Source organism: Ovis canadensis, chromosome 22, assembly GCF_042477335.2.
Source record: "Ovis canadensis isolate MfBH-ARS-UI-01 breed Bighorn chromosome 22, ARS-UI_OviCan_v2, whole genome shotgun sequence".
Classification (NCBI taxonomy): domain Eukaryota; kingdom Metazoa; phylum Chordata; class Mammalia; order Artiodactyla; family Bovidae; genus Ovis; species Ovis canadensis.
Window position 1 is genome coordinate 39,655,604 of NC_091266.1, and position 26,812 is coordinate 39,682,415.

The 26,812-nt window shown below is 51.2% G+C and overlaps 1 protein-coding gene, 1 long non-coding RNA gene and 1 other non-coding gene across 4 annotated transcripts in view; 2 read left to right on the plus strand and 1 right to left on the minus strand.

The window, feature by feature from the left end:
- SH3PXD2A (SH3 and PX domains 2A) overlaps positions 1-26,812 on the minus strand; it is a 250,247-nt gene that overhangs the window by 124,083 nt on the left and 99,352 nt on the right. For both annotated transcript variants that reach the window (XM_069567002.1, XM_069567000.1), the window contains exon 3: positions 24,930-25,005. In XM_069567002.1, the coding sequence (XP_069423103.1) occupies positions 24,930-25,005 (76 nt within the window). The remainder of the gene's footprint in view (positions 1-24,929; positions 25,006-26,812) is intronic.
- Positions 5,379-17,321, plus strand: LOC138427530 (uncharacterized). Its single transcript, XR_011252043.1, has 2 exons — positions 5,379-5,540; positions 13,897-17,321. It is a non-coding gene; the product is annotated as an uncharacterized lncRNA (long non-coding RNA).
- Positions 22,988-23,059, plus strand: TRNAE-UUC (transfer RNA glutamic acid (anticodon UUC)). The gene has a single exon. It is a non-coding gene; the product is annotated as a tRNA-Glu (tRNA).

Sequence of the window (26,812 nt, forward strand, 5' to 3'; positions counted from 1 at the left end):
CTGAGCCTGTGAGTGGAGGGCCCTCTTCCTGCCACTCTGGGCTGGGCCAAGAGGGTGAGGGGCACTCGGCTGGAGTCCTGGGTTCAAGTCCTGCCGGAGCCGCAGGCTGGCTGTGTGACCCTCCACACTGGGGCCTGTGCATTCTCATCTGGAGACTGAAGGGCCAGGTCTTGGTGGCTGCTCCCTTCACAGTCCTAAGATGCATGTGGAGGTGGGGTCGTTGAGGGGTCAGGCATGGGCTAAGAGTTTTCCATTGGGTTCTTTGACCTAATCCTCACCACTTTATTTTTAAAATTTTCTTGTAAGGTTTTTTTTGATATGGACCAGTTTTTTAAAGTCTTTATTGAATCTGTTACAATATTGCTTCTGTTTTCTGTTGTTGTTGTTTTTTGACTGTGAGGAATATGGGATCTTAGCTGCCTGACCAGGGATCGAACGCATACCTGCTGCACTGGAAGATGAAGTCTGAACCACTGGACCGCCAGGCGAGTCCCCGTACCACGACTTTATTAAAGCAACTGCTTTTACTATCCCCACTCTGCCCAGGAGCCAGTGGTGGCTCAGAGAGGTTGAAGGACGTGTCCTAAGTCACACAGCTATTAAGTGGCTGAGTTGGGATTTCAACCTGGGGTTTTGGAGCTAAGATAGTGAGAGCGAGAGAGAAGGCAACAAATCTCCAAAGAATTCCTTGGGCTCAGATCATGTATGGCAGTGAGAGCCGCTGAGGATGTTCTTGCGTGTGTGATGGGAGCGTGATTCACATCTCCACGCCAGGTGCTGGGCTGGCGATCTGGGGGCTGAGTGGGAATGAAGCAAGCAATGAAACAAGCACTGATTGCAGAGGACGCCCCATGCCACGAGGGTCTCTGCTGACCAGACACAAGCAAATGAATGAATGAGTGGTCAGAGCGAGCAAGGGAATGAGCACACGGACCAACGGACCAATGAGGCAGGGAAGGAGAGGGGGCCCAGTGTCTAGTGGACTTGGGGAGGAAGAGCTCCCTGAAACGGCAAACCTCCCTGTCCTTTAAGGAGCCCTTAATGCCCCACCCCCATCCCCAGCCTGGCTGAGCAGGTGCCAGCCCAGTGGGAACAGGGGGATGCCCACCCTCATAAGCAGGAGGGCATCACATGGGGGAGGCTGGCTCTGCCTAACCCCTCATCCTCTGCAATCTGGCCTGACCTTCTCACCACGAGTGTCCACTCTGCGCAGGGACACACAGGTGGGCACTGACTCAGGAGGTCCCTGCATTTAGGTGGCAGAGTGTTTCTCCCTCCCACACAGGATACCAGGCACCTAATGAAGGATCTTAGTGGCACTTGAGGGGTCTTAGTAGTTGGCATTTGCTTCTAAAGAATGAATTATTTCGAGAAGGAGAGAGATGAGGACATGGCTCCTTCTCACTGGCAGGGAGAAGTGGTTAAAGAAAGGACTGAAACTTCGGAGAGCTGTTAACCCCAAGTTCCTCTTTGTAAAGTGTGGTATCCACAGGGATTCCTTGAGCAGGAGTTGGGGGGTTCAGGCACACAGGAAGAGCAGAAACACCAGTCACAGCACCCATGGCGAGGGATCCTCCATTCCAGCCGTGAAGAGCCTGCGGGAAACTCCAAAACCAGGCAGGTGTTCTGACAAATGGGCAAGTACCCACTGCACGGGGGTAATAAGGGCTACTGGCTACAGGGGAAATAGGAGAGGGCTGGCCTCGTGTGGTCTGTCCAGGCTGACCTATTCTTGGCAGCCTCTCCTCTTCAAAATCCACAGCATATATGCATGCATGAATATACCCTCATATAACTCCCTCTTCCTTGCTATTTTTGCCATCTCAAATGCCATCCATCTACCCATCCCTCCTTCCAACCATCCATCTATCCATCACTGTCTCGATGGAGGGCCTGCTCCACTGATAACAGATGGGGGAGGCCCTGCTCTCAAGGTTTTTAGCTTCTAGGAGGGGAGGGGATGTGTACAGAAGGGATATAATCTCTGATTTCCATGGAGACTGAGGAGGAGAAGAGCCAGCCACACAAAGCTCTGCGGCAAGAGGGCTCAGGCAGAGGCAAACACAGAGCAAAGATGAAAGATGGAAAAGAAGCCATGTAGGAGTCTTACAAGCCACAGAAAGGGGTCTGGTTTTCTTGGGCCTGCTGACCCAAATCCCTCCCTATATAAGGCTCAATTTCTATCATCTAAGGCCTTCTCCAGGAAGCCTTTCTTGAATGCCTGCCTTGCCCTCCTCTACCAGCCTCCTGGACCACTGGCAGTCACCCCACTGTTGCCCTCCCTTCCTGGTGTCATGGGGAATTTGCGAGGGACCCCCTCACCTTTCCAGGGGTCCCTGATGCACAGGCCAGCTCCCCGCAGCCACCCTGCCCTCCGAGGACACAGGTGCTCCCAGCCCTCTCTCTTCAGTGCAACCCAGAGGGCTGGGGCATCAGAGGGACTTGCTTAAATTAGAGGGAGACCACAGGAGGCCCCAAGGTTCACAGACGTCAGGACACAGAGTCCTCATTTTCCACGAACATCACTCCTGCCTGTCTAATTGGATCTGAAGACAAAAAGCCAAGGAGAGTGATTCAGGCTCCCAGGGCTGCCAAAGTAAATGACCACAAACAACAGAAATGTGTTCTATCCCAGTTCTGAGGCCAGAAGTCTGAAATCAAAGTGTCAGCAGGGCTGCGCTCCCCCTGAAGGCTCTAGAGAACAGTCCTTCCTTGACTCTCCCAGCTCCTGGGGCCCTAGGTGTTCCTTGGTTTGCAGCAACATCACTCCAGTCTGTGCCTGAGCCTATGTCTCAAACCTCCCTCTGCCTTTCTCTTGTAAGGACACCTGTCTTTCAGATTCAGCTCAGTTCAGTTCAGTCGCTCAGTCATGTCTGACTCTTTGCGACCCCATGAGTCGCAGCACGCCAGGCCTCCCTGTCCATCACCAACTCCAGGAGTCTGCCCAAACCCATGTCCATTGAGTCGGTGATGCCATCCAGCCATCTCATCCTCTGTCATTCCCTTCTCCTCCTGCCCCCAATCCTTCCCAGCATCAGGGTCTTTTCCAATGAGTCAACTCTTCGCATGAGGTAGCCAAAGTATTGGAGTTTCAGCTTCAACATCAGTCCTTCCAATGAACGCCCAGGACTGATCTCCTTTAGGATTTAGTGCCCATCTTAAATTCAGGATGACCCCATGTCAGGATCCTCAACTTAATTACATCTGCAAAGACCCATTTCCCAACTAAGGTCATGTTCACAGGTTCCAAGGACACAGGCTGTGGACACATCTTTTGAGGGCCACTCTTCAACCCACTTACAAGGCTTATGGGAGAGTCCACAGGGCTGACCAGACATTTTAGAGAGTCTTGGATACCTACTTGGATTGTAATCATCCTGAGGTCAGGCATGACTTTCTCTACTCCCTTTATCCCTGGCAATACCTGGCATGGAGCTGGGTGTAATGAATGTAGGTGTTGCCTGATACCCTTAGGAGGGATGGGGCAGTGTCTGGAGAGAGGATGTCAAGGATCTTTGGAACCTAAAATGGGAGAGACAAACTGCTAGTATCTGCAAGCTGGGTGAATGGGGGACAGGGGTCCTCTGGCTCTGTAGGCTGGTGTGGTAACCTGGGGAGAAGCGACAAATTTCTCAAAGCAGTTAGAGGAAAGAAGATGTGACGGTTACTAGCAGGACTCCCTGCCCTCCCCAAAATGCCATGTATGAACGTTTGTGCCCCTCAAAATTCATGCTGAAACCCTAATGCCCACCGTGATGGTAATTAGGAGGTGGGGCCTGTGGGAGGTGACAAGGTCATGAGGGTGGAGCATTCATGAACGGGATTAGTGCCCTTATAAAGGGGGCCCCGCAGAGCTAGCCCTTCTGACATGTGAGATGCAGAGAGAAGTCTGCAGCCTGGAAGAGGGCCCTCACCCGACCATGCTGGAGCCCTGATCTCAGACTTCTGGCCTCTAGAACTGTGAGAAATCAATTTCTGTTGTTTACAAGCCACCCCTGTGGTATTTTGTGATAACAGCCTGAACAGATAAGACAGGGTGACGAGACACAGGCAATGCCTATGGAGAGGAAAAGGGAATAATTAATCTTCTACTCCCCCAGCTCTCTGCAGGCTCACGACCTGGCGTGGGTCCTTGGGTGAAGTGGGGCAGGGCAGCAAACGAACCCTGTGTCCGACTGCCCGGCTTGGGTGCCTTGCACGGCTGTGGCACTGACAGATTGATGGAGACAGACGCTCTTAAGTAAAAAGCCTTGGGCGGAGGAGGACCGAGAGAACCTAATGCCTGAACCTGATGCCTGAACCTGCTCAGGGCTCTGCCTTCACCACGAAAACAACAACAAAAAACACCCCTCTTCATTTTCATGTCTTCAATTTCAAAGGGGCTGATACTACTAACCCCCAACTCCAGGAGTAACCCTAGGGGGCAGGGACCCAAACTGCTCCAGGGAGAATCAGCCTGGGAATTCATTAATCATTCAGACCTGAGTACAAAGAGGCATCAGCTTTTCACTGGACAACAGGGTCTGGTTAGGGGAGAGAACACAGAGGCCTGAAGGAAAGGAACATAACACGTGGAGGGGAAGAGAATGGAGAAACAAGGTCAGCCTTTGCCGGCTCCCCAGGTTTCTGCAAGCTGGTCCTGCCCTCGATGCTCAGCTGTTTGCTGACTGCAGAGGGAAGGCAGGCCCCTGCTTGTCTCTCCAGAGCTGCCCCTGAAGCCAGCGTGCTGTCTCTGATCTGCCGCAGTCTGGGGACACCACCAGCTCACACCTGCTCTCAGCCTCTGATGTGGCCGAGACGACAGCCCCACTCTCTGCGGCCTTCTGCCCGGCTCAGTCTGCACTCTGCCCCCAAGCCTGCTTCTTACATGCTACACCTGGCCTTGCTTGCCCTCGACCCAGACCAGTAGAGACAAAGGGCCCTGTGGGCTGGGGGAAGGCTGGGGTGAAGCCCAGATGCTGAGGCTGGAAGCAGTAAGCACACACAACTTCTGCAAGGACCTGGTCCCACCGGAGAAGGTCCACGGCCGAGGGAATCCTGACCCCACGCCCTGAGTTCTGGCTCCCACGAATCTCTCTCTTCCAAATCCATGCCAAGATCCCACCTTGGCTTAAAGTCTAGCATGGCAAGCATTCGTGGGTTTTGCCTGTCAGAATTTGTGCCCAAGTTTTCTTTGGAGGAATAATTTCTCCTTCATTCTCCGTCTGTTTTTAGGAAGGCTCATCCTACCCTAAACTCCTGGAGTTACCAATTAGTATAGTCCAGCCACGGGCATGTGACCCAAGTTGGTCGAGTGAGAATCAGAATGGGACTTTGGTGGAACCACCAGAAAGAGAAGTGTTCCTTCTACAGGGGCTGCTAACTCATCAACTGTAAGTCCCAAATCGCTAGGAAGCATCTTTGCTTCCTAGTTGGTGGCCCACTTCCCCATCACCATTTGGGGAAAGCCTGAGAATGAAGTCACCAGAGAAGACAGCAAAGCTGAGAGCTAGAGAGACCCAGCCATGCCTGAAGCCATTACCCCTGAGGTTTTCAGCTAGGTGAGTCAATAAATTTCCACTTTTTTCTTAAACCAGATGGAGATGGGTCTAGTCCTTGTCACCAGGAGGCTCCTTTTTCAGGTGGGTCAAAAAGTTCATGTCAGTTTTTCTGTAACATCTTATGAAAAAAAACCCACATGAATTTTTGGCCAACCCAATACATCTAGTTCTTTACATCATTTCAGTACATCTAGCTCACACAACGTTTACTATTGTGTGATATGAGACAAGTCACAACCTAATTGAATCTCAGTCTCCTCAAACTGCGAAAGGGGCACAGTAATGTCTAACTCAAAGGATTATCATGAGGAATCAATGAACAAGTGTATTAAAGCATTTGACGTGGAGCCCAGCCCATATAAATGTTGAGCAAATGGGATCTCTTATGAGCCGACAAGTCCAGGTCAAGGAGGTGTGGGGCTGGGTGGGGCGGGGCTGGGGGCACCACCTGGCCCGGCCCACCTCCTCACTGGGCACGTGGGGTCCCAGCAGCGCAGCCCTCCTTGTGCACCCTTCCACCTGGTTTCCCCACCCAAGGCCGAACGCTAACTCCCTTCAGCCTGTAGAACCTTTCCTGATTCAAGCCCTGCCCCCTAAACACACCGTGTTTCCCCCATGGCTCCCGTTTCTCCTCTTCCTCCATCCACCCGATTCAAAGAGCAGAGAGCGAGACACAATGGAGGCAAGATTACTCACTCCATCCGCCCACCTTGGGCGCTCTGGGATGACTCACACAGGTGCGGCTGCCCCTCAGCATTCTCCGCTCCCGGTTCCACACACTCAGGGAAACGGAGTTACAAAACTCCACTGGGGTTTTGTCACCGAGAAAAACCTTAACCCTCCTGCAGCCACAGCACGCTTACAGTAAGAACCGGCACACCGAGGAGGGAACAGCTATCTCCCAAGTTCTGGCGTGGAAGCGCCCACTCCCATTGCAGTCCAGGCCGAAGGGAACAAAATCTTCCACTCACTCCTCCACCCTCAGTGGGGCCGGGGGCAGGGGGTGGTTTCTGGGTGTCTGCCAGAAAGCAAGAACCAAGTCCTGGAGTATCAGAGGTTTTAACGTGTCTTTACTGAACCAAATGGAATTGAAGGTTTTTGGAATGGTTTTATAGAGTTATGGGACCAGAACAACTTTTTTCTTTATTTTCTATAAGAAAGAGCTTTTTGGGAAGGGAAATATAAGGTTGCAAAGAGCTGGACACGACTGAAGCGACTTAGTATGTACACATAATATACATACAGCAAAGTGCATATGCATGTATAAAAGTCAATGAATTTCACAAACTGAACCCACCAAGGTAACCAGAACCTAGGCCAAGAAATGGAGAAGAACATCATGGCACAGGAACAGACTTCAAGTGGGGTTTTTTTGGTACTTCGGGGCTGGCATGGATGTTAGACCTCTGGACTGGCATGGATATTAGACCTCTGGACTGGCATGGATGTTAGACCTCTGGACTAACAGGGTGGGTCATATCTGTTGCAGAGAGGGGACACTAACACATTTATTGATTTTAGTGATATTTAATTTTATTTAAAATTACATGCTTTATCCTTTAATTCAAGTTGCAACAAATTTAAATGCACAGTGAATGTAGATCCCTGATATGAGGGAAGTGTGAAACATGAACGTTTGATTTGTCAATTGGCGTTAATTAGACAAGGAATAAATTACCTACAAGCTTAGCTATGGGAAGAACAGTGGAGTTAGAAACAAAGCCTTTGAATTTGCTGACTTGTTCTCCCTTGAGTTGGAGAATACCCAGGGTAGTCTTTAGCCCTGACACAGGCTGGAGATATTTCATGAGCTATAAGGTCTTATTTTATTTATTTATTTGACAGCGCCAGGTCTTAATTGTGGCATATGGGATCTTTAGTTGGTGGTATGTGGGTACAGGCTCCCTACATTGGGAGCTCGGAGTTTTAGCCACTGGACTACCAGGGAAATCCCTGTAAGAACTTAGTTTAGAAAAGCTCAGTCTTATGAATTGCCTGTAAGGTAGCCGGCATCTAAGGATTTCCAGCAGATATCAGCTCAGAGAAGGATGTTTGTCCCAATGGCACTGTGGGTTGGCAGAGAATGTGGGCTGCCTCAGCTTGACTCTGGGAGGAGAGAGAACATTGCAAGGTGGCCCTGAGCCTCAGGGAAGGAAGAGGTTTTGTATTAAATATAATAGCATTTAAAGTGGCCACGCGGAGAACAAATGTCACTTGGGTGCCACTGAGGTTCATCAGAGCGCAGGCTATGGCCTCATTCAGAGCTGAGCTTGGACAGGGCTGGACGCACCCTGGCAGGTACTCGGTAAACCATGTAATACTTACTCCAGTTGGGGGACAGGTGCCAAGGCTGAGGGCACCGGCCTTCCCAGCCACGCACGGTCACACAAGTCTGGTTTCACCTTTCAGCTGTATTTTTCTATTCTTGGTCTAGTGGAAACATTGAGAGAAACTAAAAATCTAGGACTGTTGAACTGCCAGCAGCAGGATCGGGGTGTGGGTTGTACAGTTCAGGGGCCCAAGGTCTTTAAAATGTCTATGTCCCAGGCACCTTCAGCTGCCTGAACATCAGGTTCTCATTTGGCAAGTGGGGTCACAGGGCTGGGATGTGGACTGGAAGCAGCACTTGGCACAAACGCAGCACACGTGCTGGGCACACGGGAGGAGCGCCACGAGACACCTGCTGCCACAGAGAGAGACGAGGACGAGCCGTGATGTGTGGCTGATGGTCCCTGATCTTAAGGCTGCCTGATTTCCCATTCCATCCCCGTCGCACCCCCGCTCCTAGTCCTTTTCTCCACCCAGAAGCCCAAATATTTTTTTAAATGAAATCTTTCCTGGGACTTCCCTGGCGCTCCAGTGGTTAGGACACCACACTTACACGGCCAAAAGTGAGGGTTCAATCACTGGTTGGGGAACTAAGATCCCGCATGTCGCTTCCTAGCACACCGGGAATAAAATCTAAACTCCTCACTGCAACGGGCAGGATCTGACTCATGCCTCTCTCCATCTCATCTCCCCAGGCCAGCACCAGGCATTCGGGGATTTAATTAGCACCACAAACACATCCAGAGCCTTCTCACCTCAGGCCTGAATGCCTGCCATTCCCTCTCCTGGGACAATTCCGCTGCCCTTTGCGTGGCGAACGCCTTCTATCCTTCGGGTCACCTCATTTCGAGGCCTTGGCAGACCATTCTGCCACCCTCTCCCAGGGGTTGATTGATTCTCTCCTAGATTTCACTGAGATTTGTAGTGATCTTGCCTCTTTACTTGCCTCTCTCAGTGAGATCCTATATGGAGTCTCCTTTACTAACTGTATCCTTAAGGCCCAGCCGAAGGACTGGCAGGCAGTGGCCCTTGGTTGACATTTGCTGCATGAGTGTGTGTGTTGACACACCTTTGCTCCAGACTGTCTCTTATTTACACACACACACACACACACACACACACACACACACACGTATACATAGCTCACCCCACACACGCTGGGGCCTGCTGGACCAGACCAGGGCCACAGCAGGGACAGACTCACCCTCCAGGATCCAGACAGAGTGGGGCCAGAGAGTGTGGTTAGCTCAGAGCCCAGCATCAGGGCCAGGCGGTCCCCCACTCTGTGTGGGTGTGGGTGCAGCGGGCGTGGTGGGCAGTGGCTCAGCACCCTCCCTCTGGGAGCCCGGGAATAAAGGGCCCTATTCAGCCGTGGCAGTCTCAGCTCCTCCCTGCCAGGGGAGGCTGCCCTCAGGAAAGAGGACGGTGGGACGCTGGGCAGTGCTTCCCGGCAGGCTCTCCCTGTGGCATGGCCCACAGCAGGGATGGAGGGTTTAGGGGGGAGCAGGCAGTCAGGGATCCAGGGCCTCTGGGGCTTGAAGAGCCAGAGCAGAAAGGCCCAGCCAGATGAGGAGGCTGTGGGGCAGGCCAGGGCAGTCCTGGTTCAGCGGGCAATGCTGAAAGGCCTGGTTCACTGTCGATGCTCTGAAATAGAGGAAAATCCCCAGGATGTGGAGGCCCGTTGGATAATTGCCCCATAACCACAAGCCTGGCTGTGCCAGCCCGAGGGGTTCTTGTCTGGCATTCTGGGGTGGACACTGTTCCCAAAGCCGGCTTTTCTTGAGCGCTGCCTCTGTTGGTAGAACTGAGCCCAGACAATCAACTCTCTTCACAACCTCCTACCAATATCCTCCTCGATTCTATCACCTTCTGCAACGAAGGTGAGGATGATATAAATAATAGGTCACATTCACTGAGTAGTTGGTGTGTACAAAGCACTGTGCTGGGTACTTTATATTTATTCACTTATTTGATCTTCACATCGACCTATGATCTAGGTAACTGGGTCTCATCTTACAGGTAGGTAAACAGAAGGTCAGCAAAGTTGAGTGGCCTGCCCAAGGTCACACAGCCAGTAAGTGGAACTTGGCGTGTCAGGCTCTCTGTCTTTGGCAGTCTGAAAGTCCCTGGCCTCTTAATTCTTTAGCTGTGTTCCTTCTTTTCCGTGCATGTTTCCCCAGGTGGTACATCCCAACCCTACTCCACCCCATAACCATGGGCACCGGCACCATTCACTCACTCACTAACCATTCAGCTTTCCCCGGCGTGTGTGTTGACTGTGGGCCGAGATGTGATGGTGAACAGTAGCACGTGGTCCCTGCCCTCACAGAGAACACGGTCTGGGTGGGTACTGTGCTGCAGTGCAATCAGTGATGATGGGGACATACAAGGAGGGAAACAGGCTGAAAGGTGATAGGAATGCACCAGGTTAAGGGTAGGGAAAAGAATGTTCCAGGAGGATGGGAATGTGAGCAAAGGGCCAGAGATAAAAGAAGCCAGCTAGGGTGAGTTCAGTGTGGCTGGCGGAATGAGAGAGAAAAAGAGTGTACGTGTGAATATGTGTGTGTGTCTGTGTATAAGTGTGTTGGGAGGTTATGAGATGTGGTACTTGAACACACAATGGTAACAGGGGCTCAGTCACATGGACCACACAGCAGAGGAGAGCCACTGACGTCCTACGTTTCAGAAACGCACATTCCTGAACTATGATGGCCACAGACCACAGTTTACACCTGGGAAGACACAGTCCCCTTAGACCCTTCCGAAGCCCTTCTCCCTCAAGGGGGTAAAACCAGGAGATCCTGCAGGTCACTGTGTCCAGCTCCCTCACTTTCTGAGGTCTAGGCTGCGCACAAAGAGGGCCATGTCTTGCTTGACTCCGCAGAGCAAGTTAGCAGCCAGGCTGGAACTCGGCAGGACTTGGGCTGGCAGCCTGGTTCCAGGGTGGACTTTGTAGTGTCTGCACTTAAAATGTACATTCTCCAGAGTCCCCAGCTCAGCTGTTTTTCTTACTTCCAATTTTTACCCCAATCCTAACCCAACAACAAGAGCTGCCAACACTGACACCATCTCACAGAACTGAGGACTCAAAGGAGCCTGTGGTAGTCTGCCTTCAAGGTGGTCCCCGGTGACTCTGGCCTGCTGGTCCTCACGCCTTATATCATCCCCTCCCACAGTGAATAGGACCAACCTGTGGGGCCAGAAGGACACTTTGGAAATGATGGTGTGACTTCCAAGACTAGGTTAGAAAAGGCATTGTGGCTTCCTTCTTGATCTTGCCCTGGGGTCACTCACACTGTGAAAACAGCCATTGAGCTGTAAGGACACTCAAGCAGAGGTGCAGCTAGGAAGGCACTGGGGCCTCCTGCCAACAGCCAGCACCAGCCTGCAGGCCACAGGAGTGAGCCATCTTGCCAGTGGATCCTCCTGCCCCCGTGAAGCCTTCAGATGACATCTTGACTAAAAACATCATGAGAGAGCCCAGGTCAAAACCATACACCTAAGCCATTCCTGAACTCCCGGCCTTAGACCCTGTGTGAGATAATAAATGTTTGTTGTTTTATGCGGCTAAATTTGGGGGAGTTATATTTGTTATGCAGCATAGGTCACTGATAAAGGGCCTGGCACTACTCTTGAGAGAATGAGAGTCCCTAGGTTACCTAAATCAGAGATATTTGGGGTATTGACTATAAACGCAGATTCCTGGGGTTTACCCAGACCCTCTGAATTAGAGAGAAGGGTAAAAGTCTGCATTTTAAATAACCTGCCCTGCCTCCCCCCACCCAACACACACACACACACACACACACACAAGTGAATCTCATGTACCTTTTAGGCTTAGAAACACGGAGCTAATCTAACTTACTTTACAGATCTAAAGAGGCTCAAAGAGCTGGTGGTTTGATCCTTATCACACATGTGAGTTGAGGCAGGCTTGGGTCGAGAATTAACACTGGATTTCTGATTTGGTGTTCTTTCTACTTATTTCCTCCTTTGTCCATTCCATTTTGCTTTTTTGAGAAGTGTAGGCTTTGTTTCTTTTTATTTATGTCAAAAGCACTCACAAAGCAAAAGTGAAAGTCGCTCAGTGGAGTCCAATTCTTCGCAACATTCTATACATTCTACAGACATGCTATACATGATTCTATGCAGCCCATGGAATCCTCCAGGCCAGAATACTGGAGTGGGCAGCCATTCCCTTCTCCAGGGGATCTTCCCAACCCAGGGAAGATCTGAAGAAACTGAAGCTCAGAGGTATCTTTTGACTTTCCCCAAGTCACACAGTCCTGGAGCTAAGGCCAGGTCTGACTCCAGGCACTTACTTTGCTTCATTGAATGTGTCTGGTCACAAAAAAGATTTAGCAGAAGATGGGTACCAGGGCAGCAAACGAGGGCATTTCTAGAACTCAGAAAGAGAAACGAGGCCCCAGCAACAAGTCTGAAGTATCCCAAGAGACATCAAGCAGACGAACAGGGCTTGCTCACTTCCCAGGCCATTGTGATTTGTGACTGTCTACTGCTGGGCAGTGTTCGTGCCTCCAGATATTTGGGGGCAGTGTTATTTATAGGCCATGTTTCTATTTATAGTTTCATTGACTTTCTGCTCACCCTAGCTAGATTCCACTCCCCCACCCCCAGAAAGGAGAGGATAAGAACTCTTTTACCAGTTGTGTCAGGGCAAAGGTGAAGGTCAAAGCCTTGGCTGTGTGTGCAGCCTTTCAGCAGGAGCTCTTCATGGGGAAGCATTCAAGACAAGGGGGCTTTCTACACTTTCCAGAGGAAATGGGGGTTGGGGGGAGGACACAAAGCTGGCCTTATACAGAGACAGCCGCATTCTGCCAACACAGTAGGATTTGAGGTGGGCCTAGAAGACCTCTCTGTTCCTCTAAAATGTTTTCCCTTTGCATGATATTTCACCATTAGGCGCTTGTTCTTTTGGTCTTAATGGCTATTAGATGACAAAATGTTGAGACTGTGTGTGAGAAAACCTAGACAGTATCAAGTCCAGTAATTTCACAGGTGGAGAAATTCAGGCTTACAGAGGGGCTATGACCTGTCCTCATGGCAGGTGAAGGGGGAGGGGGATCTGATTGAATAAGATGTGGTTTCTGTTCTTCAAAAACTTCAGTTTTCAAAATCCCCACGATCAAGGAAGAAGGAACTGAAGTTCAGAGGTATTTTCTGACTTGCCCTAAGTCACACACTGCTGGGACTAAAGCCAGGTCTGATTCTTCTCTGAATAAATGGACATCCATTACCATACACAGGAAACCATCTCAGTGTTGGAAGAGCCATCGGGCACAGCAAAAGAAACTGTGGACAGCAAAGCAGGTTCAGAACTTCTCTCTTACCCAGTTTTATGAATGAATAAGTCAAACCAAGTGACATTTCCTAAGGTTCTATTTGGTGCTCCAAATGAAAACTTCTTGGTTTCAGGGTTACATAGAAAAGTAAAGGTAAACTGGGATTTCGTTCTTATTTTTAGTCCCCTGTTGAACTAGATAACTAGTGACGATTGTCACTACATAGTTACTTTATAAATTTATGTCTACAGAGCCAGCTGGCGGAAGTCATTCCTTTGGGGTACTATGCATGCAATTCCAGCCTCTAACACTAGGTGGCTTGTTGACGTTGGGTAGGTTAAGTGGAAAGGGAGAAAGTGTTACCTGAGAAGACCTTTACTGTCAGAACACTTTATCTAAAGGACAACACTGATCAACCTCTAACTGATACAATTTTTAAAACCCACAATATGAAACTTGAAACAAAATCTAAAGAAATGCAAACACTCTGGTGTGAGTGGCATACCTCTTCTAGCCAGTGAGTCTTCATCTGCAAAGTGTGGTTGTTGTCATTGAAAGAGATGAATATAAGCACATGGAACCCTTTGCACAAAGTCTGACAAAAGCATGTACTTAATAAAGAGTAGCTATAATCCTTAAATAGAAATCTCTCAGTTACAACTGTTAATTTTGTTAAAAATTCTAAGCCTACACATAGTTCCTCAGAAAGTTGTTTTCTCTTGCAGCCAATTAGTGTCCCTGGGCTACTGGGCTCACACGTGGACTCCTTCTGCAACAAGCCTTACTGTTTGAAGAGAAGAGCTCTGCCAACTACAGAGATCTTACTTAAGCCATCTTCATCAATTACCAACTATTAAAGCTGCAAATTCATCTTTCAGGTCAGAAACAAGAAGCTGAGAGTAAAAAAACTTGCCAATCAGAGAAGGCCCCAAATTACCAGTCACTCCTTGTCTCAGCTCTCCTGGCTTCTTTTGAAATTTAGATCTGCAGTAACTGGTTCATAAAGAAGAGCAAAAGGTACTCCTTTAGAATCTCCGTTCATTGTATTTTTTTTTTTTTTGTCTTTACCTTTTTGCTGGAGACTCCTTAAAAGAGACCCAAGCCTTTTCCCCTCCTAACAGTACAACACAACTGTCCATGTAGACTTTAGATACCATGTTATCATCAAAACCACCAATGAACGGTTCCTAGGCTCGTCTCTCCCATCACCCATCTCCAGAGAGACTTTTGAAACAAAAACCTTAGCCATCACCTTGGCCCCAAACTTCACCCCATCTTGGAAGGGAGGGGAGAGTGTTCCGACTTACTGACGACGAAGTGTGGCTGGGGTTTGAGCACCCTTCTGGTTAGGCTGGTGATGAGGGTGTGGGAAGAGGGCTGTGCCGTGACATACACCCCCATCCCACAGGGACCCAGAAACAGGCAGGCAATTCAGGTACGTATAGTGATGTGAGATCGATGAACCAGCCCTCACAGGTGTGATGCCTCGTCTCCCACGCACCTTTAATTTAGGTCAGAAATTGACTTACCAACACAGGGCCAGCGGTTTATATTAGGTGAATGGCCTGAATGTAACCAAACACCCAGGAAGTGCTGAAGACAGTCAGCCAGTCTACCGAAGGGCTCCACTGGACCTTAAAACAGTGCTTCTTCTCCAGCTTTCCTACACATATAAATACCCTGTACATCTTATTAGAATGCAGACTGTAACCTCCCAGAGTCTGGCATGGGGCCAAGACTCTGCATATCTAACGAGCTCTCCAATGAAGCTTTGCTGCTGATCTGCCAGCTACATTTTGAACAGCAAACCTTGAAATGCACAAGACCGCCTGCAAGACCTCACTCTCGGAAAAGAGCTGAGAGAGACAGTTCAGTCTTTCGTTCGAGCCCTGAACTAGGACTCACCAAGTCACCAGCAAGTATTGAGTGCTGGCTGTGTGCTTCATGGATAACATTTCATCTGATACTTTCAACAGCCCTGGGGGAATTTAACAGATGAAAGTCACCAGCGGTGCAGAGATGCAGAGTAAGGCTAGCCCTGGGTCACAGGCTAGGCTGTGGAGAGGCTGAAGTGAGGCCTTCAGTGCTGACCGCCATGCAACACGTACCAGCCTCCGTCATGGAAAAAGCACAGTTTTGGACAACAAGCACCCAGGTGTGAACCCAGAGGTGTTTGAGCCCAAAGCTGGTGTTTGGAACCACCACGCTCTGGGGCTGGCAGAGCTGAGGAGTCACACGGTATATCCTTCAGCAATGCAGCTTTGGAAATTCTCCCTGAGATCTGCCCCGTTCGTCCTCATTAAGGGGAAATCCAGCCCCTGGGCTCCAGCCTGGGGAGAAATAGAAGCGTGGCCCTTCTCCCTCCCTCCCTTCCCCTGAAGGGTAGAGAGAGGCTACTGCTGCCAGCCCCGTGCCCGCGCCTTGCAGTGCCCTTGCTTCCTCCTAAGCTTTCTGAAGGTGCATTCAAGTGAACAGACTTCACCTTCAGGCCATGCCAGTCCCTCAGGCCCACTGTGGTCTGGAGGCCGGGCTGCCTGGCATCCTGGGGCCTCCACGGTGGACACCAGTCCTTGCAGCCGTGGAGGTGAAGGGGGAGGGGTGCTCTCAGGGCCCACAGCTCGGAGCCAGGCGGCCCCTGGATGAATGGGGCATCAGTTCCTACGGGCCTGGGGCGTCTCCAAGAGCTAGCTCAGTTCTCGCCAGGGAAGAGCTCTGGCTCAGGGCTCTGTCCTTGGGCTGGGTCCAGTTGGGGTGACCTTGAGCAAGCAGTGGAGGGGTCAGCCCAGGGACACCATGGAGATCTGCCATCAGCACCCCTTACCTCCTATGAAGGGGGGCCCTGAGCTCCCTCTCAATGGACCTCAGTGTTCTTCCTGTACCACCACTACCCCGCCACCCCTCCTAACCCTTGGGCCCAGAAGCCAGAGTGCCTAGTGCCCGGAGGCTCCTGGGGAGGGAGGCTGGTGGTGGGACTCCCCAGCACAAAGCATCTTTCATACATGCCAGAGGCTTCAGCTAGCTCAGAGAGTGGGGGAAGCTTCCTTTCACCCCAGGGTGAAGTCCAAGGCCCGAGGTGGGGGAAAGGTCCTGGGAAAACTGGATCTGCATCTCGGGCTGGGCTGCCCCCAATACCACCTGCGTGTCATCAGCCGTTCTCGATCCCTCCCTCAGCCCCAGCTCTAGTCCATCAGCGAGGCCTCCTGGCTGTTGCTCTGAAATACACCTCAGGCCTTCTTCCCTCCACACCATTGTCCAGCCTGGGCCAGGCCAGCCTCCTGTCTTGCCGGCCCCATCTAGTCTCCATGGGTCTCCCCTACCCTAGGCTCACTCCCTTTCCCTTCCAGTCTATCCCAGATGCTCAGCTGAGAATCCTTTCAAAACAGAAATCAGATCATGGGTCCTCAGCCTAAAAACTTCAGAGACCTCTCACCACACTGAGGACGAATCCTCACTTCCCAGTCTGGCCCAGGACCATGGCACAGCCTGGCTGGGTGTGGCAGCCATGCTGAAAACTCACTGACCAGGCTTCTCATGGTGCCCACCCAGGGGCCCAGCACCTGCTTTCTTCTCCAGCCTCAGCAGCCCTCTTGCTGTCTCACCTGTAGCACATCTGAGCTCAGGTAACTGACCCGGCATTTACACGAGTGTGAATTTACTGATAGTGTCACTCCCAGGGCACATCTGAGTGCCCTCTAAGCAGGAGTGAGAGGATGTAACCCTCGAAAAAGGATGTTTGGGCATGGGGTAGGCAAACCATTTATTTCTAGAGGGGAGGATGTGGGGAGATCAGGCATGTCACGGAGACTGAAGTCACTGGCCTCTGGCGACTTCGCCAGTGTGCAAGATGACCGCAGTTGCTCTGCCGAACTTCTAATTTTCTGTGTGCAATGTGCCACAGTGATGAGCAAGAGTTACACTAGAATCCAGAACTCTGGCTCCCTGCCCAGGGCACATTTTCCTGCACATTTTATTAGGCAAGCTGACTGAGATCATGTAAAAAATGTATGTCTGCTTAGACCAGAGGCTTCTTGTGGAAGATACCCTGGGATACACTCCACTGGGAGCTGAGGGTTTGGGGTGGATGTTCAAGAGGCTGATTCTCTTCTAGAATTATCTTTGGACAAGAAGATACATGGCACATGGTGACAAAGTGACCTGACTCTTGCCTTGGTCTGGAAATGAGGGAATGGCATGGGGGAAGGACTAGGGGGCCTGATCCACACTGACATTTAAAAGTAAAAGGGGCCCTTGAGTGACTGCCTTCCCCAAAGCTCATTACCTCCAGGAGACCTGGCTGCCGTGCAGCTCGCGACCCTGCTCTGTTCTCAGGGCATCAGGTCCAGAGACACTCAGTCTCCTCCCACCTTTCTGCCCAGATCAACCATCTGGATCTTCACCTCTTCAGAAAGGCGCTCTCTGCAGCTTCGCAAGTGACCGCAGGGAGGGTGGGAGCAGCAGGAAGCGCAGCTGGGGCTGCTCTGTGGCGCTGACTCAGCACAGAGAGGACGGGTGGGCAGAGGGTGGCGCACAGGAAACCCACGTGTCCTGCAGCCGAGCGGCCCGAAGGAGAGGCAGGCTGGGAGCCCCGGAGCCTCTCCCTCGGCAGTTCACACCATGAGTTCTAGGTACTGCATGCTTGCACCACTGTGCCAAACCGTGATTAACCCATTTGACAGATGAGGAAACCGACCTGGGAGGCCGGTGACTGGGCCGCATGGCAGACCTTACATGCTTACACACACGTGTGGAGCCCTCTCATTCCTGGGCAGCTCTGCCACGGGAGACACGCTGGGGAATCCTTGGTTCCACAACTTCTGTCTGCCTGGTTCACTGTGGCCACCCCGCCCCCACACTTTCCACCTGCTTTACACACTTCCTGCTGTTCTTAAACATCCACACTCTGTCACACTTGGCCTGCTGACCCCTCAGCCTGGCACCCCGGGCCCTGATCTGCCCACATCTGGCTCAGTTCAGGTGTCACCTCTGTAAAGCAGCCTTTTTGGATCACGTATGCTCATGTGCAGGGCTTCCCCTGTGGCTCAGTGGTAGAGAATCCCTGCAATGCAGGAGACACAGGAGGCAAGGGTTTGATCCCTGGGTCGGGAAGATCCCCTGGAGGAGAGCATGGCAACCCACTTCAGTATTCTTGCCTGGAGAATCCCATTGTCAGAGGAGCCTGGAGTTTAGAGTCACAAAGAGTAGGACGTGACTAAAGCGACCCAGCATGCGCACACACATGGAGCCCCAGTGGCACGACCGGCTGCTCTTATCACCATTGGAAACTGCTCACTGGCTTCCTTCCGGACACCCCCTCTGGAAGGAGAGCTTCCTGAGAACAGCGGCCCAGTCTACCTTGCTCTTGGCTACGTCACCAGTGCCTACAGCTGGGCCTGGAACCTAGCAGGTGCTCAACTAATACCTGCGGCAGAAACAAACACGGGACACTCTTCCACGTAGCGTTCAGAATCAGATGCCGAGAACAGGCCCCAGAACCACCCGCCGCCGATTACAGAGGGACAGGATGATTTTGAGGGGTGGGGGCAGTAATTACAGCAAGAGAAGACCCAGCACTTCCAGAGGAAGTAGAGGAAAGTTGCTTTTAAAACAGCACACAGTGCTGTTCAGGCCTATAATCTTGTTGATCTTTTGGAAACCCTGGCATTACCAGCGGACCCTACTTTCCCTTCCGCATCACATAGAACCTTTGCCTTTCCCTGCCATCCCAGGTCATTGGTGGGGCTCAGAAACCTCTCAGGCCATCTCCCCTGGGGGCTGTAGCACCCGCCAGCATCTCTGAGCCGCTGATTCCCTCGCAGCCCTCCAGGGCCTTTGGGGAGGGTTTTCTCAGGCCTGGTGGGGATCAGAACCACCGACAGCCCAGGAAGAGAGCTGACTCTTCCCCACACCACGGACCAGCTCTAGCTAAACATATCCCTCCCCCCTGCTTCCTTCTGAGCTGGAACAAATACCGGATCTCCTGCACAGGGCTCTTGGGGGGCAGGGAGAGGAAGGACTCAGAGCCCGTGCTCACAATTCACCCAGCACCTACCCTGCATTGGGGCCCCAGACTGCCTCTTCACTAAGGGGCCAACATGTAAACTGGTGAGCGGGTACCGAAGGACAAAGCATGCTTGCTTTCTAAAAATACACCCCTCTAAGCTCGTGAGGTCATGAGGCTATGGGCAGCCTGGCAGCACCTCTCTGATTAAGGTGATAGGCTCACTTTTCTTCCAAAGCTATCTAGCTTCTCCACGCCTCGCCAACCCGGGAGTATGCATACTGGTGGGTGGGACTGACTCTGATATGAGGGTGAAGGGGCTTTCTGGAAGTTCAGAGGCCAGCACCAGCCGTACAGAGACACAGATGGCTTGCGAGTGGGAGGAGGCCTCGCATAGCCTTTGCCAAGAGAGTTGACCTCTTTCTGCTCTGCTGCCTGGCTTCTGAAGCCCCTTGGTCCCTGGTCGCAGTGGTTTGCTTTTTACATCAGCAGCCACACATTCTATTTCACTCTGTAATGACCATTTCCTCCCCGAGAGCCTCCTTGGGCTGGCAAACTCAAGATATACAGGAAATCTATTCCAATCCCAGAATGGGCAACAGGAGATGGATTTTCCACAATAGTCTTTTAAAACAAGGCAGAGAGTTCCATGTAAACAGTAGGCTGCCCTGAGAGGCTGCTGACTCCATCGTGCTTGGCCCATTGTCCTAAAGAACTTCACTTCTGTCCACTCCTCCCCAAAGCAGGAGACCTCAGAGAGATGCACTTGTGAGATAATTCTCTTTGGTTCTCTTGCATTTCTGTGTCTTGTCAACAAAGCACTGACCGCCTTTGGTTCTGGATTATCTTTTCAAAGGTGCTTGTAGAACAAACAGTTTTAAAAGACAGAGGCAGTGTCTTGCTCTGGAGCAATCAGCAGGTTTGCGTAGAGCCTTGGGAGACTGGGACAGTCTCTCTCCAGAGCGAAAGGAGCAGGTTTGCTTACTGCCCATTATAAAAGATGTGGGCTCCCTAAGATCTGGTTCCTCTCCGATAATGTAATACATTGCATGTGCAGGCATTGTTCTGGGCCCATGGGCCATGCCCTGTGGGACTTGGAGGCAACGGGAGCTGATGCCAACACGCTGTCGCCCATGCTGCTTGCAATGCCATCATGAAGCCTTTTGTCTCAGACCCAGGAGCCTCGTGTTTTCTGCTGGCATCCAGGAGTCTGGGGTAAGGTAATGTAATTGGCTTGAAAATACGGTAAAATCCCATATCTTACTCTAAAATCTCAAATCTGGTGGTCTAGTGCTGCTCATACTGAGGTCAACACTGTTGACCAATCTCTGAGTTTCAGGTCTGTTTCCTGAAACTCAGGTCTGTTTCCTGCTTCCAGCAAACTCAGAAGTCCCAAATTATAAAAATATACATAAACCAAGAAAAGAATTACTTTAATAAAAAGTATGCTCTACTTTGCAAAAGGGTTTATTACATGTCTCTTTTACAAAAATATCATTTAGGATATCTAAAAGATGAGGTGATTTGTCCCAAAGAGAAAAATGTACACAGAAGTTTTTAGGAATAAGCATTAAGATAAAACAAGGTTCACTCCTACTTTTCTATTAGAGGTACGAATGCCAATAGGTCAGGATTGGGAGTGGAACTTCTCAGGGATAATTGTCAAACTGCGGTCTCCTTCCTAAGGATCAGATGGCATGCTTACTTACTAGCCCTCTCTACCTCATTATACTAAAAGTCAATTTCTGGAGTCTGTAATTGTAGATAACTGAGTCATCAATTTCCTGGGTTTGATAATGTACTGTTGTTACATAAGATATTACTACTGGGGAAGCTGGGCAGTGGGTACACAGCTCAGTGGCTATGTGATGACGGAAAGTGATGTGACCTGTCCTTGAATTGGAACTAATGCCACCTATCTTGTGGTTTGGTCGTGGAATTGGAGGGGAGGAATATAGATTGCCTAGGAGTTTTACAGGGCTTCCCAGGTGGTGCTAGTGGTAAAGAACCCGCCTGCCAAAGCAAGAGACATAAGAGACGTGGGTTCAGTCCCTGCGTCGCAAAGATCCCCTGGAGGAGGGCATGGCAGCCCACTCCAGTGTTCTTGCCTTGAGAATCCCATGGACAGAGGAGCCTGGCGGGCTATGATCCATGGGGTCACAAGAGTCGGACACGACTTAGTGACTAAACCACCACAGGTCTATGAGCCTCCAGACAGGAGCCTGCAGCCAGAGGACAGCAGGCGGCCTAATGCTCCAAAGACACCCCCAGAAGCCCTGCCTGGGCAGCAGAGACGCACGTCATGTCCCGGTCACCTCTAAAGCTAAAATCAAGGCGCCCCTGGAGACCACAGGGGCGCCCTGCTTCCTGCCCTTGGATTCCCCTTGTTCTGAAATTCCAGGCAAGGCAAAGTGCTGGCGGAGCTGTTCCTGAGCCTGGCTGCTGCCCTCCCGGGCTGCCTGCCGGAGCACCCGCTGCTGGATTACCTCAGCGTCTTTGAGCACCGAGGTTCTGCTGAGTCACCGCCGCCAGGGCTCAACCCTGGGGAATCAGCAAGTGACTGCAGACGCCCTCTCCAGAGGCAGGGAGGTGGGAACAGGGTCTCCAGCTGGTGTCAGGTAATACAGTCTACATGTAGGCATCCTGTCCGGGGGCCCTTAGCAGCTGATGCTCCCACCCAGCGCTCTGTGGGTGTTGGCTGCTAAGGGCTCACAGCTCCCCTTCTGTAGGGACACGCCCTCCGCCCTCAAGAGCACCTGTCCACATTTCACACTGCTGGGAGAGGGGGCAGCTCATGATCATAGAGACTGATAGACTATTATGGGGAGTATAAATATTGTCCCCTACGATGGGACAACTCTGTGGTGCTGTCCACCCTCCAGAGCTCCTCATGGGATCAGGCTAAGGCCAGACTTAGCTGACCCCGTACCTCGGCCCCTTGTCCTCCCCTGTCCTGGGCTGCTCCCCTCACTGACCCGGGATGTTTACCTGAGAGCAGTCCTCCGAAGTCATCTTACCTAAGAACCCTCATCTCAGGCTCTGCTTTCCAGAACCTGACCTAAGGCACGCAACATTCATCACTGCCCTTCTCTGAAACCTTCATTTCCTGGGGGAGCTGCTTTGATTCAGGGTTGTGGGGTGGCTTGGGAATCCCCAGGCCCACTCTAACCCTTACTTGCTTGGTTCTGCTTCTGTTGTTTTTTTTTTTCCTTCAATCTTTTTCCTTCCTCTTCAAGCTAAGAACTGAGTCAAGTATGAAAGGGTTAAGGTAGCTCCTAGTGAGTGAGGGAAAAGCCAGTAACAGGGCCTGGGAATCTGAGGGTGGGATTCCAAATGTCCATTCTGAAGTTCTGGAGAGCAAGTGAGCAAATGGGAAGATCTGGAGAGAGAGCTCCACTGAAGGGAGGGGAGAAACGCAGAAAAGCACAAGAAAAGGAAACTTCCTTCAGGATGGAGGGATGGGGTAGGCATGAGGGGCCAGTCAACCTCATTCCTGTAGACAATAACACATACGATGCACAATATCCTCTCTTGGGGGCTGGCCGAGTTCAGTGCCTTCCCCCAGGAGCTGGATATTTTGGGAGGGGGTGGGGGTAGGAGGGAGGGGCAGTCTTTTAAATTAATAGCTGCCATTTATTGAGCATTTACTATGGGACAGGTACTGTGCAAAGTATTTCACATGAATTCTTTTGATCTTCACCCCAATCCTAGAAGAGGAACCTGAAGTTCAGAGAGGTCGCTATCCTGCAGCAGAAGGCTTTTGATGCCTTGGGCTCACAATGAGCTCCTTCTCCATCAAAATTGGAATTTCAGGGAATTCCCTGGCAGTCCAGTGGTTAGGACTTGGCACTTTCACTGCCAGGGCCTGGGTTTGATCCCTGGTCAGGGAACTAAGAACCCGCAAGCCAAGTGGCATGGCCGAAAAAAAAAAAAAAAGGAATTTCACAGGGATAGGAAGGGTCACATTCTGCCTTAAGTGCGTCTATGATTAAGGAGTAGACCTTCCCTCTCTCTTAGCTTGAGGGTTCCTTTAGATGAAGGAAACAAATCTAGATCTCCCTGGATTTACCCAGCCACCCTAGTCCCTGGCCCTGGGCTCTTATTCCTGGGCCTCGTATTGGCTGAGCCCCTCATAAACACCCAGTGAGTAAATAACAGTGAAGCGCTTTCTCTTTGGATCACTGGTCACAAGTTGGGGAGAAACTGGTTCTTCTTGATAAACAGGTAGCCTTTATACCCCGAAGCTGGGTCCACTCAGCAACAGGGCCTGGCACTGGCTTCCTAGGATCTTGGTCCACAGCATCCTAGCTGGGCTCCCAGGTCCTTGGTGGGTGGAGAATCTGACTGTACTGGAGCAACATCTAAGGTCACTACAAACCTGGGTGGATGTTCCAATTCCCTTGAGGCTCAGCAGAAAGCCAGGCAGGGTGCAAAAGTCCCCCTCGTTAACTCCTGAGCTGGGGAATGGAGGCAGTCTTCTGCCTCCGTGGAAGGGGCCCAGGGCTGAGATTCCTGACACCTTCACTGACTTGTTCTCATCTTGTCTGCTCTGTAGGATTTACAAGTTCTTATTTTGTAGGTAAATCAATTCTCTATAGCTTTAGCATTAGATGGGGAGGGCAGGCAGTAATGCCTGCTTTTGTCTTTCACTGATTTTGAGGATGGGGGTACACTTCTTAGGAGAAGAACCACTCTCTGGGGGAGCTGCCCCTCAGTAGGTTTTCAAGTCAACAAGCAGGTGCTAACCATGGGCGGGCCACGTGCCAGGGATTAATGAGACGCAGACCTGCTACTTGCAATGGTCCCACTGATCCCTGTCATCCTGGAGGCTGGCCCAGGGAGGGCATGGAGGGTGAAGACCACTGGAGGGTAGCTCCCCAGGAACCAGCCCAGCCCACCAGCCTGGGGAAAGACAGGGCATCGGAGAGCCAGCAGGCAGTACCACCCACGCAGTTCGGGGCAAACAGCCCAGTTTGGGGCAGGAGACCAAGTTCACACCTCAGCTCTGCCACTTTTATGGCCAGTGACTTAATATCTCTGAACCCCAGCACCTTCATCCTTCAAGCAGAAATTACAATGCATGTCTCAGTTTGGAGATTTGTATATGATCCCAAATTTAAAAGCACTTTGTAAGCTATATATTCCCTACACCAACTGAAGACACCACAATAACAGCAAGTTAGGACACACCTGAGAAGAGTCCCCCTCGATTACATAACATAATCAATTGCCTTGAATATGCTCCAAAATGGTGTGATGGTTAACGGCCTTTACGACCAGACAAACCTGGGTTCAAATCCTCTCTCTGTCAGCTCACAGGCTGAGTTATGTAAGCTGGCAGGGCCTCGCGGGATAACTGTGCCAGGAGGACTTGAGCAGGGCGGGAGGGAAAGTGTGCTCAATTTAAGGTGATCTGTGATTACAGTGGGAGCCAGTGGAGAGTTCAGTCTGCAGTTTTTCATCCTTTCATGGGAGAACTTGAGCTCTCTATGCTTTTTCTAAAAAGAACACCAAAGTCCCAGAGCTGAGGAGCTCCTCGTAGGTTACACAGTCCGGGGCCAGCAGAGGTAGGAGAGGCCCCTGTGAAGACAATGGCCTTCAAAATCAGGGACTTCCGATCCCCTGGGGGTTGTTAACATGCAGGTTGCTAGGCCTACCCTGAGCCAGAATTCTGGTGGAATTGCCAACCTTCTCTTGGCCTGGAGAATCCCCCTCTCCAGGGTACCCCCATCCCATCATCAGGGACCATCCCAAGCTTACCTGGGAGGAAGGGGATGATTCTCTGCTTGGGGTCCTTCTGGCCACCTTCGATGGGAAACTTATCCAAAAGCTGCATCTGAGAAGCCAGACAGAGGGACAGGATTCAGAAGACTGGAACTACTCCGCTTCCCTGACTCCACTCCACTGTTCCCGGGCCCCACCGCCCTCACACGGATGAGCGACACCTCAAATCCCTCATTTCACAGACGATTAACAAACCACATGGGGCATGAGTGCGCGCAGGCAGAGCTCTCTGTGCATCAAAGGGGGTGCCTGAACCGTCTCAAGGAAGCCTGAGGGTGCAAGGGGAGGTGTCTGGAGACGCCCCAGAGCAAGGCCAGGGTAGAGGCCAGCAAGATTTCAGGCCAGGCTGCAGGTGGGATTTCCAGAGGCTTCTGTGGACCCAGTTTTTTTCACACATCATAAGCTGGGTGAGCTCTTTAGTCACACGTCATCCAGCCCATCCCCCCCGACCCTGGGCCAGGATGCGGAAGGCCCCACCTGATACATCAGACAGACCACCCACCTTCCAGAACCACTCTACAGAAACAGACCCAGATGTTATTTTAATTGCAAAACCAAGTCTAGCCCCTTGCCCCCTCCTCCATCTCCTACCTTCCCACCCTGAGGTCGCTGCTGTTTTTCCAGGGACAGACCCATTGGAAGAGTTTCCAGGGTTCTGGAAGAACAGCTGTTTTTTCTTCCGCTATGCTGGGCTGAAATTCTGTATAAACTGGAAAAACACACAGGAGACGGGATGGACGAAGCCACGGCCCCTGTGTGTGTGTGCGTGGTTAGCCTCCCTTCCAAGACGAGGGAGGGCCGGAGGTGGAGCGGAGTGGAGAGCCGGACCCAATCCACTGCCCCAGCTGCGTGACCCTGGGCCAGGCTGCAGGCTTTTGCCTCATCGGTAAAATGAGGAAGATCCCTCACATGATGACTGAAAGTTCATCCTTTCTTTCTAATATTAATTAATATTTATTGAGCATCTCCTTAGAGCACTGGGCACTTAGAAAAATCAGCAGTAAAGAAAAGAGATGAAGTTCCTGCCCTCAGGGAGTTTATATTCTAGTTGGTGAGAACACACAGTAACCAAATGTGTGCTATGTTGTGGGGATACGTGCTATAAAGAAAAATGAAGTAGTGGTGGGGCAGAAGAGGAAGAAACAGTGATTTTATATAGCGTGGTGAGGGGAGCCTCACAAATCAGATGGCAATTTGGCATGGACCTGATGGAGAGGAAGCGAGCCACAGTGGAGGGGGACAATGGTCCAGGCAGGGGAAGAGCCAGTGGCGTGGAGGCTGGAGAGCAGTGCGCAGGGCTGGAGGTACAGGTAATGGGATCCAGGCAGAGGTGGATCATGCAGAGGATGGCTGGAGCTACAGGGAAGTGAAGGGGCCACACCGGGGAAACAGGAGATCACTTAGGAGTCAACTTGGACCAAACTGCTGCCCTGGAGGTGGTGAAATGTGGTCCTACGCTAGATCTGACGTGCGCGTGGTATGTGTGCATATTCCCATCTAGCCACCTGCCTGCCCAGTTCTAACGCGTGATTTTAGGATCCTCTCTTGCACAGCCATAATCCAACATACACAGGCTATTTAGAGCCCACACATGAAGGGTGGGTCGTTGTTGGAGTCCATTCAAAACAACACAACTACTGCACCGTTATTAACTTTCACTTCCCTGAACACAGACTAAAATTTAACAAAAGCTGGCTCATGGGTTTTCAAACCCCAGTGTTGGAAGTCCACCTCTCTAACATTTATTAATTGCCTGCTCCGTGCAAATACAGAGTAGACCTAACACTATAAACTTGTACTTAGGATTTTTTAAATTAATAGATTTTCAAATAAATTCTACATGGAGTAGAACTCTCATT